We start from the raw sequence: 13,977 nt of genomic DNA, 5'->3' as shown, positions 1-13,977 counted from the left end.
TACACATATATACACATACATATATAACAAATAAGGGCAATAATAAACGTATGATAACACTTCCTAAACAGTAATACAAACCTCCACAAGTTCATGAATAGTGAGTCTGTTTGAATCAATCAAAAATTTTTTCAGTTTCTTCTTGAATCCTCTATAAGAATGAGTTTCTTTTATTTCGACGAGATGAAAGTCGAAATTACGAGATGAAAGTCGAAATTACGAGATGAAAGTCGAAATTACGAGATAAAAGTCGAAATTACGAGATAAAAGTCGAAATTATTGTGGATCAAATAAACAAATAATCTGTTGCCCTTCTACGCTTCTGTATTATGCACTCAAGGAACCATATTTCTACTTTTGAGTCAAAATTATGACTATCAAATCGAAATTACGAGATAAAAGTCGAAATTATTGTGGATCAAATAAACAAATAATCTGTTGCTCTTCTACGCTTCCTTATTATGCACTCAAGGAACCATATTTCTACTTTTGAGTCAAAATTATGACTATCAAAGTCGAAATTACGACATAAAAGTCGAAATTATGAGATAAAAGTCGAAATAACGATATAAAAGTCGAAATTATGAGATAAAAGTCGAAATTACGACATAAAAGTCGAAATTACGAGATAAAAGTCGAAATTATGAGATAAAAGTCGAAATTACGAGATAAAAGTCGAAATTACGAAATGAAAGTCGAAATTATGAGATAAAAGTCGAAATTACAAGATAAAAGTCGAAATTACGAGATAAAAGTCGAAATTACGAGATAAAAGTCTAAATTACGAGATAAAAGTTGAAATTATGAGATAAAAGTCGAAATTTCGACTTTCAAGTCGAAATTATTGTGGATCAAATAAACAAATAACCTGTGTCCATTCTACACTTCCGTACCACTGGAATCTTAGTGATAATGTAGCATATTCACATTATAAAAGAATCAATTCGATCAAACCAGGAAGTACATCAATTACACCCAAGTGTGCACACATTATCGTACGTTGCACTTGCATTAGAAAGATGTGAAAGTAGAAATTGCGGACAAAACGCATTCACTCGTTCATCAGAATGCGTTCCGTAATGAGTGTCCTCACGAAGAAGCCCATGCACGAGAAATATGCGGCCATCACAGACGCGGGGTTGGGGATGAAGAACTCTCTGATAGAGTTCAACCCCGGTAAATGTTTGCTTCCGCCATCTTTCGAAAATATCGCGCAGCAGATTTTGGACGCCCCAGTTAGAAAAGACGACGTCTGGCTAGTCAGTTTTCCAAGAACAGGTAGATATTTTTTATTATTATTATTAAACTATTATTATTATTATTAAACTGGCACAACAATTTTTTTGATCAATGAATTTAGTGAAAAAAAAGGGGGGTGGGTTTTTTTGCAAAAATCTCGGAAAATATTAAAGATATCCGAAATTTGAACAAAGATCCTTAAAGAGAACAATAAAGGTTATTTTAACCCATCAAATATTATTAAGAAAAAAATATCACATACCTTCTAGACACTTGAATAAACGAAAATCCCTAAAAAAATGTTTTTCCCGTCATTATTTTATTAGATATTTGTTTCTGTTTAAAATCTATTTTTCCGTTAATCAGTTGTCGCCCCCATACGAACGACAACTCAGAAGTTGAGAAACTTGTGCGAGCTAAGGACTAACGAGGTCTTACCTTTTAACGTGTGATTCCTAACACGGTTGCGGAATCATCCCAGCTTCAACCAGATAAATTATCTCAAGGAAAATATCTGGTCGAGTTAATTAATTAATTTTTACAAGTTTTCCATTCACATAAAAACATTGATAATTTTCAAACTAAAAACGTCAAATTTTGTTCACTTCTTGGAGCTTTTCTTGAAAGCCTTTAAAAAAGATTCCCGTTGGAAAAATAAAAAAAAGGTTTTCCACTTTGTTATTAATAATCAAAGACGTTAAAAAGTAAAAAATTCAATTAATGCAATGATTTTTTTTCCCATATTCAAATTTATTCGTATTCTCATTATTTAAAGTTACATAAAAATGATTTTTCATAATTTTCAGCTCTATTTGTTCAAAACATTTTTATAAACAAATGTATACTTTATAAGATATTCGAAATTTTTTTGGGGGAATTTTCTTCAGCGATGAATATTATGATTTTTAAAAACAAACTCTTTTTTAAAAAACATTTTTTATTGCTTGAAAACGCATTTGTTGATTAACAATTTATTTGCTACTAAACATGAATATTAAGGAACGATAAAAAAATCATAATTCCTATTTCTCTTTGACACTATGAAAAAAACTTCTTTTCAATTTATATATTTTTAAAATTTTTTAAAAAACAATTTGTCTTAAACAAATTAATTTTTACGATATATTTCTTTTATATACTACCAAAAACAACCATGTCACTTTTTGTATAAAAAAATATTAAAAATAAAAAAAAGAGGAACATTTCTTTCCATGAATTTTTGTTTTTTTCAAATGTCTAGAAGGTACAAAGGAATAAATAATTGAATGCCATCTGAAATTGTTGATGATACATTTATTAGATTTGTATAAAAATAAGTATAATTTTTGTATTTTTTTGTCACATAGGATCCACTTGGTGCCAAGAAATGATATATCTGATCGGTAACAACTTGGACTTCGAGAAATCCAAGTCTACCCTTCAACAAATTAGAGCGCCGTTGATTGAGTAAGTACTGATGTTCTCTCCTATTTTACTTGAACCAAAGACATACTTACTTTGTAAGAAAAATGTGCAAACGATGACACTTTGTAGTTATTTTGAGATAATGAATATATATATATATATATATATATATATATATATATATATATATATATATATATATATATATAAAATAAATAGATAAGTACTCTTTGATCATTCCCATATTGATTTCAATTTAAGAGCCACCGGTATACAGCTGTTTCAGCCTATTGGGCATCGTCAGTACCGGGCAGGCGGTCCTCGATTGAAGACAAAATTAGAAAAAACCAAGAAAGTACTTGATAAAAATAGCTGCGTAAACGCAAGCGAAACATAAGTGGAACCACCTATTGGTGTGACACCCAAGTCAACTTGCCAAGTTTTTATGTCAGTGTTGGTGGTTTGACCAATCAACCGACAACTGCGGTAGCAGAAATTTGGGAAGCTAACCTGAAATGCCATCGGAAAACGAATCCACATGTTTCTAGAAATGATATGAAATCTAGAAAGGTTAATGCAGTCAAGCTGCTGGAAAATAATTCCATGAAAATCAAAAAATAAATAGATAAGTACTCTTTGATCATTCCCATATTGATTTCAATTTAAGAGCCACCGGTATACAGCTGTTTCAACCTATTGGGCATCGTCAGTACCGGGCAGGCGGTCCTCGATTGAAGACAAAATGAGAAAAAACCAAGAAAGTACTTGATAAAAATAGCTGCGTAAACGCAAGCGAAACATAAGTGGAACCACCTATTGGTGTGACACCCAAGTCAACTTGCCAAGTTGGGTGTCACACCAATAGGTGGTTCCACTTATGTTTCGCAACCACCTATTGGTGTGACACCCAACTTGGCAAGTTGACTTGGGTGTCACACCAATAGGTGGTTCCACTTATGTTTCGCTTGCGTTTACGCAGCTATTTTTATCAAGTACTTTCTTGGTTTTTTCTCATTTTGTCTTCAATCGAGGACCGCCTGCCCGGTACTGACGATGCCCAATAGGCTGAAACAGCTGTATACCGGTGGCTCTTAAATTGAAATCAATATGGGAATGATCAAAGAGTACTTATCTATTTATTTTTTGATTTTCATGGAATTATTTTCCAGCAGCTTGACTGCATTAACCTTTCTAGATTTCATATCATTTCTAGAAACATGTGGATTCGTTTTTCGATGGCATTTCAGGTTAGCTTCCCAAATTTCTGCTACCGCAGTTGTCGGTTGATTGGTCAAACCACCAACACTGACATAAAAACTTGGCAAGTTGACTTGGGTGTCACACCAATAGGTGGTTCCACTTATGTTTCGCTTGCGTTTACGCAGCTATTTTTATCAAGTACTTTCTTGGTTTTTTCTCATTTTGTCTTCAATCGAGGACCGCCTGCCCGGTACTGACGATGCCCAATAGGCTGAAACAGCTGTATACCGGTGGCTCTTGAATTGAAATCAATATGGGAATGATCAAAGAGTACTTATCTATTTATTTTTTGATTTTCATGGAATTATTTTCCAGCAGCTTGACTGCATTAACCTTTCTAGATTTTATATATATATATATATATATATATATATATATATATATATATATATATATATATATATATATATATATATATAATATATATATATATATATATATATATATATACATCGGAAAAGTCTAGGGATATTTTTAAAAATGGCAATATTTTTTTTTTAGATCGTTTTAGGGAAAAAAAGTTGACGGGTGATTATTAAACGAATGTAACTTAGAACAAAATTTATTAAATGGTCAAAAATACTGAGTGCGCATATAAGCAAAACTAAAAAAAAATATGGCTCTTCTTTGGCACCCTGAAAAAAAATCATAATACAAAAAAAATTGGAATCAGTATAAAGTATGGCCTCCACGCTAGTTTATTTCGGCCCTACATCTATAGTGCATCGACAAAATGAGATTGTCGATGTCTTGTTGAGGTACATTTGCCCATTCAGCGATTAAAAGCTCTCCCAATTGAAACGTTGAGTGAATGTTCCCCATATGCGGAGTAATTCTTCGTTGAAGCATGTCCCACACATGCTCGATAGGATTCAGGTCCGGTGATTGTGCTGGCCATGACAATACATCAACTCCTTCGTTGGTGAGCCAGTCAGTCACTAGACGCGCGACATGTGGAAGAGCATTATCGTGCATTAGGTGGAAGTTTTCACCAACAGCACCAGCAAACGGACGGACGATAGGTAGAAGAATGGTGTCGAGGTACTGTCGAGCTGTGAGGGAGCGATTTGGAAAAACGAGATCGGTTCTGCCGCCGATCATGATTCCGCCTCATAGCATTACTGTTCCACCTCTGTATGTGTGGACTTCCTGGACGTGTCTCAAACGTTCATTATTTCCAGGTCGTCTCCACAGTCTTACTCGACGAGAATCTGGATGAAATCCAAATCTGGATTCGTCTGTAAACAAAACTGTGCCCTAATCATTTGCATCCCAGTTTTGATGTTCTTGACACCACTCTAATCTTCTACCGCGATTGCCTCTCGACAAAGGTGGACATCTAAGTGGCCTTCTGTTGTGGAGATCTGCTTCATGTGGTCGATTTCTGACAGTATCACGACCAATGGTTACCTGGTGCGTCTGCTGCAACACGTTAACCAACTCAGGTGCTGTGATTGTCTGTTGTCTTCTTGCGGTTAAGACCAAAAATCGGTCTTGAACTGCAGTTGTAGCGCGTCCTCGCCCTGGATGTTGTTCGGCTGGACTGCCAGTTTCACGGAAACGCCGCCACAATCGACTGATAACACTTTGGGAGACCCCCAAACGAAGAGCTACATCATTTTGTCGCATGCCACCTTGAAGAAGCCCCACAGCCAATTCATCTCAGCCAATGGTAAGTGATGGCGTTCCATGTTAAAGCACAATATTTCCAGTTTAATTGCTGAGCAAGAACTGCATAGAATGTACAAACTCGACAGTTTCAGATTATTCATTAAGCCGAAAACCTACAGTTTGTAAAAAACTTGATAAAAGATTAGTTACCGTTTTTGCAGTCTTTGTTCAACCCATAGAAATCTACAGGATGGTCGACTGTACCAATTTGATCGAAATTAAACGAACTCATGCATTTATTTTTATGATATTTAGTATGTTATAAAAATATCCCTAGACTTTTCCGATGTGTATATATATATATATATATATATATATATATATATATATATATATATATATATATATATATATATGTGTCACTTCTGTGACACATCCTAAACTCCTCTATATCAAATATATATATATATATATATATATATATATATATATATATATATATATATATATATATATATTATATATATATATTTCTTATTTGTTTTAATTTTGAGAGCAAAGTGAAAATGTGGAAAGTCGAAATCTCTAGAGAAAATGATGGGCATCTAGAGAAACCTAAGGAATCGAGGAAGAAATCTCGATAAATCAATTGAGAGTGTCACTATTCTACGATTTTTTTAATCATAAAGCAACTGATTATTTTCAAAACTATTCATTTCAGAATGTCGACGGTATTTTACGATTACACGGACCTATTCAAGGATCTATTTACGAACTCTGTGGAGTATGTCAACAATTTACCATCGCCGAGGTTTATAAAAACCCATCTTCCGTATCAGCTTTTGCCGACTGAAATGCAGAAGGTCAAGCCCAAGGTGAGTGCCGCAAAAAGTTCAATTCGTAGGCAACTTATATATTTTCAATTACTGCACAAAATATTGTGTTTGTTTCGATTCAGTGGAGCGAATGCAATTGCACGATTTACATTTCGGAAATAATATTTATTTGTAGTTGTTACCATATCTTTAATAAGATCAATGAAGGCCGCATTGCTTTTATCTAAGTGAAGGAAGAAAATTGAGTGCCTAAATGTGTTTGAAATTGATTTTTCAGAAGTAGAAATTTCTGCAGACAAGAATTACCGGAGTCTTACTTTTTAGCCTGTAATTTGTTGCACGATTTGTCGTTTCAATAAGATTATTCAACTGCCCCATGAACCCCCTTTGAAGCTACAGCTACCCAATGTTTCATTCATTCAGCCAAATGATATTTTTTGATTTTTGAAATGAGATACTCAAGAAAAAATTAATTGTATTTAATACAGATCTTCCTCGGGACAAATACCTGTCTTGATTGACTAGTCTATTAGTTTTTTGTTGTCAACGTTATTGAAAATATTGTATATTGGTGTACATTGTTTAATCGAAATAGAAGATTTTCAAATACCTCGAAGCATAAAATATAAATTTCTTGGCACGATGATTGATGAAACATTTACTTGGTCTGAACCAATCAACTATGTGTGCAAACAATTAAACCAAGCACTTTTCGAAATTTACAAACTAAAGTAGGTATACCCTGAGTAAAGCATCGTTAGCCAATGTTTACTATGATCTCTCTCATTCAGCAAAATTATCACACGAGGACAAGCAAATGAATATAGCCTGTTATTCATTAAATAGAAAATAATTATACGACTGATTTTCAATCTAGGATACACATAATCGTGTAGATCAGTTTTAAAGAAAATAAAATACTTTCTGTACTGGGAATTAATTTATGGAAAATATTGTACATTTGTTTGAAGATGATTGATAATGTTTGATGATGAATTTTATTAGTTTGGACTTCCATTGTCTGATATTTTATAAAATGATTTGAAATCCCTGAAAGGACTAAGAATAATTAAAACAGAATAGCTGAAATTAACAATTATATTAAGCAAAAAAACCTGAAATGAAATTACAGTGAAATAAAATACAGGTAAAAATAGAAAATTAAGGAATTCCAAGCCAAGCTACTTCAAGACGTTTCGATTGTTAATATCCACAATCGCCTTCAGGTGATGACTGGGCTAATTCCTCCGAGAGATGACTATTTATGGGTCATTCGAGTACTTTCACTTATCTCCTCTTTTCTTTTTCCGCTTTCCGGTTTAACGAGAGATCACCGTTCGGCGGGAGTTGGCCATTTTTCGCTTGATGATGGGTTTCCATATGTTGCGTATCTCTACGCTAGCTTGTCGGAGAGCATGTATGCGGCTTCTTTGGAATTCCTCCTAAACCAGTGTTCCTACCCGTTGAAGATCATTTTTGATGATGTCTAGTTCCTTTTCGAAACCTTCCTTCGTATTACAGAGCACGAAAGCACGGTCTAATAGAGTCTTGATGATTCCTCTTTTAGTCGATTGATGTTGGTTGGATTCGTGGTTCAAATACTGTCCCGTGTAAGTCGTTTTTGATATACAGATGTTTCCCACTTAGTGTCAGTCCTCTTCACCGATGCGTCTAAGAATGGCAATTCGTTGTGGACTTCCTATCGAAAATCTTGGATGTTCACAGTTATTCGACAAGAAATCACAATAACATACACTCAACATGTTTTCAAAATATGACTTACAAGGTGGTCGCCAGAATGGAATTTTCTATTATAACTTGCTGCCGAGAAATATAAGAGAAATTTCTATCAAAAAATCCAAAAACAGTATGAACATTCTCTTGACTACTAATCCTGTATATACAATTGATGAATTCTTAAATTCACTTGACACTTTTGTACACCTCATTTTTCAGAAATCCCCAAAATAAAAATCTATAGGTGTCTTGTCTGGTGAACGAGGAGGCTACTCAACAGGACCAGGACGTCTTTGCGGATTGTGGAGATGGACTAGAGATAGATTATATCTACTCCAATAATGAAATCCCACAATTTGAAAACCATTTGATATTAATATAAATAAACCACCGACAAAACTCCAGGTTCTAGTGTTTGCACTGGTCCTAACAGACAGCCACACAGCTATTTCTCTTGATAAATATCTGATGAAATTGTTTGGATTTACCTCAAAGTAGGCTAAAACGTCAATTTCTGTATCTACAAAACGTTTTTTAGTTCTCCTCTTCTCAAAAATGTTTTCATTGTTCCTGAATCGACGATGAAGTACAGCAGGAAAACGCCATTCAGGTAATTCACGATCGAGGAACTTGATAATATTTGACAAATAGTATCTCAACAAAGTTTCAAGGCAACTTGATTACTCATAGTTTGCTCATTTGACCGAATTAGTAGCATCAATAAGAACGGAGTTATCAATGGTGCCGACCTAATTTGGAATACCCTGTATAGTGTGTATGAGTATTGTCTTTATTGCATATTTTATATGGATGAACAATCTATTTGTGTATTGACTAACCTTACATATTTTTTATGGCTGAAAGGTAATATACGAATGGAATTGAATTGAATTGAAGAATGTTCAGAATAGATTCTTTGATTTGAAATGAATAATATTCTTGTTATGATTGAAAGGGATATATTTTTAGCAGAGATTAATTTTTGGTTTGGGGGAGGAAAGTTTTGACTCCTCACTTCTCTATTTTCATACACAAAATGTGGGAGTTTTCCGAAGAAAGGAAGAAAGCATCTAGTTTCAAAAAAGGGAACTCTATATAAAGACCCACACCCTAAATCGGTATGACCAATCAGCTTTACATCCTTCCTGTTGAAAGGACTTGAGAGGATATTGAACGGACACATCAGGAGGGCGGCATTATATGCATCCCCCCTGAATTACCACCAGTATGCTTATCAAACCGGCAAATCGACAGAGACAGAGACAGACAACCTTGTAGAGAAAATCTCCCAAATTGCCAAAAACGACTCTCCTCGATAGAAAGACTTAACAGATTGTCTCTGGTCTGGATTTCTGGATTTCTGCAAAGGAGGGTGTTGCAAGCAGCTTCATTGGACCAGAACCTGTCATTGGTATCGCTTTAGGCTTTGCCAAACATTGAACACCTGGATGACAAGAACATTTATGGACTTCTGGCAAAATATTGCAAGATTGGCCCACTTCAAGGCGTTTATCCACCCTTCGAAGCTTGATACCAAACAGTGACAGGTCACTGTCATTTGAATCATCATATGCAGACTCGGACTGTCGGAAGACAGTGTGTGTGTCTCCTTTGTTTGGAAAATGATGAAACAACAGAGCACATACTTTGTGCCCGCCCCGCTGGGGACCGAATCAGGTTCTTAGAGCTCGGCAGAGCCGTAGTCTTACCATCTGAACTGAAAGACCACTCACCTAACCTAACCTATACAAAAATGTGTAGGTCAGACACAAACTGGAAGAAAAGTCATCTCAAAACATCTACCTTCATACTTTTTCTATAAATATAAAGAAGTAGAAAGCCAAAACCGTGATTATCCATATAATATTCTCATTATAAACAGTGTTCACAAGGAAACATTTTTAAACTGAGGATCCTTTCAAATTTCAGATGATCTACATCATGCGGAACCCCAAAGACCTCTGCGTGTCCTTCTTCCACCACTGCAAACTCCTGTACAACTTCAACGTCGAGTTCGAAACGTTCTGCGAGCTCTTCCTGAACAACGCAGTGGCGTACGGGGGCATATTCAACCACTATTTCGAGTTTTGGAACAGACGCGACCAGGACAACTTGCTCGTACTGAAATACGAAGAGATGAAAGAAGACACCAAAGGATCTGTCAAAAAAATCGCCGATTTCTTGGGGAAACCCCTGACCGACGAGGAAGCCGAATCCGTGGTAGACTTTCTGAGTTTCCAAAGAATGAGGGTGAATAAATCCTGCAACGCTGAGGCCCTTGTGGAGAACATACAGGGAAAGGGCTACTTCGAGAAAGCTGGGGTTCACTTTATAAGGAAGGGGGAGGTGGGGGACTGGAAAAATCATATGTCGGACGACATGGCCAGGAGATTCGATGTGTGGATCGAGGAAAATACAAAAGGGACTGATTTGTGCTTCGATACAACAGAGAGCAACTCGAAAAATATTCAGGAAGAGTAGGTTTCAACTATATTTTGTGATGCCACTTCATATAGGATTGGTGGTGGAATTTCCAAGCAGATTTTCTTGTTATCTTATAACTTTATAACGATAAAAAAATTATAAAATCCATATTGTTAGTCAGTTCTACAAGGAAATGGTTGGTTCATTCATTTGCATTTGAAGGGAAATAAAAAAAATACTGTGGCGTCATTATCATAAGAGTCAACCCCTTTGTAAACTACGTTCCAAAATGTGGAAAGTACATGAATGAATATACGACATGACTAGTCAATTAGTACTAACTACTCAATCAAATATCTCTTCGAAAAATTCCAGAGCTGAAGTCATCCTTCCGTTTTTCAAAATGCTTCTTGATGTCTGAACAAACGTTCAAAAATAAATTCGCACTGTGGCAAACAGTCAGAATAACAAAAATAAAGGAAGAAGAATGCTGGCTGAATACGCCTGAATGGAAGCCAAAGCCAGAAACATAGAGAAAGGAAGAAGAAGAAAATTCAATTATGCAATATAAATGGGTTTCACTGTGTTGCCAAGTTCACATCAAATGTTAGTGACGTCATGATCATTGTTTTTAGTCTATTTTGAAAAAACTACTGGCAAAAAAATTGAAAAATATATTTCGAGGTGCTATTATTCTTCTACTGTTATTAATTTCTTGTTACCATAGTGACTGATATGACTTTGCAAAACTTGAGACTGAACTGGTTCAAATAACTTCTTAGTCATTCGGCTCAACGTTATATGTAATATAAATTGTTTTTAATAAATATCTGAAGATGATGGTGTATTTTTTCAAATATGTTTTGGTTGGCAAAATTCAGTATTATCATAAGAATCTGAATAATTTCGAAAACCAGGTAGTGCTGTTGATCTGTCGTAGGTAGATCTGATGACAGTGGGAGGGATCAAGAGCAAAATTTGTACTCTCAAATTTTTGGTCATACACAAGGATGTCCGGATGTCTCTTTGAATTTTCCCGTACTTGGGTTATATCAGGTAATATCCTAAAGAAACACCAACACAAAGGATATTACCTGATGTAACCCAAGTACAGGCAAATTTAAACTGACATCCGGATGAAAGGAGAGAACAAATACCTGCACTAAGGCGTTCTAACCGTACAAAAGAACAAACAAGAAGATAAAACGATCAGTTTGAGTATTATATGCGCTTGCATATAATAATTAGATGCTATTAAAGCTTCAAATATTTTTTGTGAACGTTTAGCGCATATATATGCGCTAAACTAACTGACTGTTATAAGGAAACAAGTATAGCTGAGGCACCAGTCAATCTAATAATAACACTGATGACGGAAGCAAGAAACTCTTTCGAAGGTTTGAAATATATGAACATTTCAATCTAGCAGACCACTATTATAATATTCATGCAGTAATTGTTCACAGTGGTTCTGGCGTTGAATTTGGTCATTATTACGCCTTGGTCAAAGACGAAACGGACTGGTTTAAGTTTGACGATAGGCGTGCCACGAAGTGTTCTGGCGATGTATTGAATCTATTGGAGCCTCTGGAGACACCCTACATTTTGTTTTATGAGAGAGAGAGGACATTGGCAGATCAAGATCTTCAGATAATGTGGTGCTGCAGGTTTTTCCGTGTTTTCCTGCAGCTGAAAAAGCAAATGCGCCATTGGAATCAATGAAGTCGCCCCGGAGCGCCAGTTGTTTTTATTTTTATCGTTGTTTTATAATTCCACTATATATATATATATATATATATATATATATATATATATATATATATATATATATATATATATATATATATATATATATATAAATGTATAGCAGTGGCCCGAGTACTGATCCTTGGGGCACCCCATGCTTTCCAAGTTTATATTGAGATATTGAATTATTACACTTCACTGTATATACATCATCTCTTCATATCTAAGAAAAATTATTCCCGAATTAATATGTTTTTCGACACAGAAACATTGGTCATGAAATGACTGAGTAAAGAAGTTGAACCGACGTCAAAATATGACGTCTCAGAAAGATCACAGAAATGACGGCTTTTTGGCGTCATATTTTGAAGGACGAGCAATATGACTAATAATGACCTGAAAATGACTCTTTCTAACGTCATCATTCGTCATCTTCAGAGGTGTATACATCCAGTCATCGAACATGACAGAGATGAAGAAATTCCAAAAATCGACGGCCTTCAAACCCGAATAATTGTGATGCCGTAAATCTAATGAAGTCAGACTTTATTGTAGCCTACTATTGAAAAATTGCCTCGTGTCAAATAATCAAAAGTGAAAGGAATTCATTTTAAGACCACCAAGGTTTTGAAAAAACCGAATATCTTCACGAATTGTAGTTTCCTTTACCAATCCTGCAGAGTAACAATCATATTTATTACATTTACGCAAAGTCAAGGCTTCACAGAAAAAAAAATTGTTTATTATATAAACCATTCTAGTAGAAACCGGAAAGGAATTTTCTCTAAGACAACCAAGGTTTTCAAAAAACCGAATATCTTTACGAATTGTATTTTTCTTTCCCGAGCCTTCAGAATAACAATAATATTTAATTTAAGGAAATTCAAGGTTTCATCGAAAAAAGGTGTTTTGCTTATTACATAAACCATTCAAATAAAAAATGCTGCTTTCACATTGATGAATAACAGATCAGTGTGAAAGCAGACAGGAGTTCTAGCTTCTAGTCATGGATTTGTCGACGCGACTCGCGAGCCCGATAAACAGCGGCTCCCAAAATGGGAATCAAATTCGTGGCCAGCAATGAATTTACTCAATTACCTGAAATTTACGCGATTGAAAACAATTATAACTTCCTATGTTTTTTTACCACTTGTATTTTTACCTAACGTTACTGAAATAAACTGAAATAATTAACAATGTTAACCCTTATACAGTGTGTAAAAGCCAAATGGATTTTTTTTAAATGGGAAGTATGGTATCCTTTAAAAAACTGTAAATAATTTCCGTGGCAACGTTAGTTTAAAACGTCAACTTGTTTTGTATGATACAACATTGGTTGTTAGTATTTTAATTTGAGTTTAAAATTTGTTAACTTCAAGTCTGACAAATGGTTAGATTAACGGAATTGCATAAAATAACAGTTTTACAAATGATTGGTTACGGAGATAAAACCCGAACACAACAGGAAGTAGCTCGCCTATTTCATGAGAAACTTCCTAATTTACCGCCCATATCTTAAAGAACAATAAACAAAATGAAGAAGCAGTTTGGCGAGCATGATCATGTGGGGCAGATAAAAAAGCATCTGCCAATGCAATGAGTGATGAACTCAAATTAGATGTGATGCTTGAGCTTGGGGAAAACCCACATACATGGAGTAGACAGGCATCCACTACATTCAATTTTAGGCATACATCGATAGTAACCATATTAAAAGAAA

At 34.9% G+C, this 13,977-nt stretch overlaps 1 protein-coding gene across 1 annotated transcript; it reads left to right on the top strand.

Annotated features, from left to right (window-relative positions):
- Positions 1-18: 18 nt before the first annotated feature.
- On the top strand, positions 19-11,351 carry LOC111504052 (luciferin sulfotransferase). The gene is made up of 4 exons (XM_074171925.1): positions 19-1,278; positions 2,586-2,685; positions 6,236-6,389; positions 10,017-11,351. The coding sequence occupies exons 1-4, from the start codon at positions 1,068-1,070 to the stop codon at positions 10,566-10,568; spliced, it is 1,017 nt and encodes a 338-aa protein (XP_074028026.1). The 5' UTR covers positions 19-1,067; the 3' UTR covers positions 10,569-11,351.
- The last annotated feature ends 2,626 nt before the right edge of the window (positions 11,352-13,977 follow it).

This window comes from Leptinotarsa decemlineata, unplaced genomic scaffold (assembly GCF_025532065.1).
Source record: "Leptinotarsa decemlineata unplaced genomic scaffold, Ldec_3_MD MMD2_P_RNA_scaffold_12, whole genome shotgun sequence".
NCBI classification, from domain to species: Eukaryota; Metazoa; Arthropoda; class Insecta; order Coleoptera; family Chrysomelidae; genus Leptinotarsa; species Leptinotarsa decemlineata.
The sequence above is the reverse complement of the archived record's forward strand: the minus strand, read 5'-3'. Positions and strand labels throughout refer to the sequence as shown.

Bases quoted from the DNA above. Each gene is read 5' to 3' on its own strand.
- LOC111504052 (XM_074171925.1), top strand. From the start codon at position 1,068: ATGCGTTCCGTAATGAGTGTCCTCACGAAGAAGCCCATGCACGAGAAA. The intron at 1,279-2,585 runs GTAGATATTTTT...TTTGTCACATAG, and splicing joins AGTCAGTTTTCCAAGAACAG to GATCCACTTGGTGCCAAGAA. The intron at 2,686-6,235 runs GTAAGTACTGAT...TATTCATTTCAG, and splicing joins ATTAGAGCGCCGTTGATTGA to AATGTCGACGGTATTTTACG.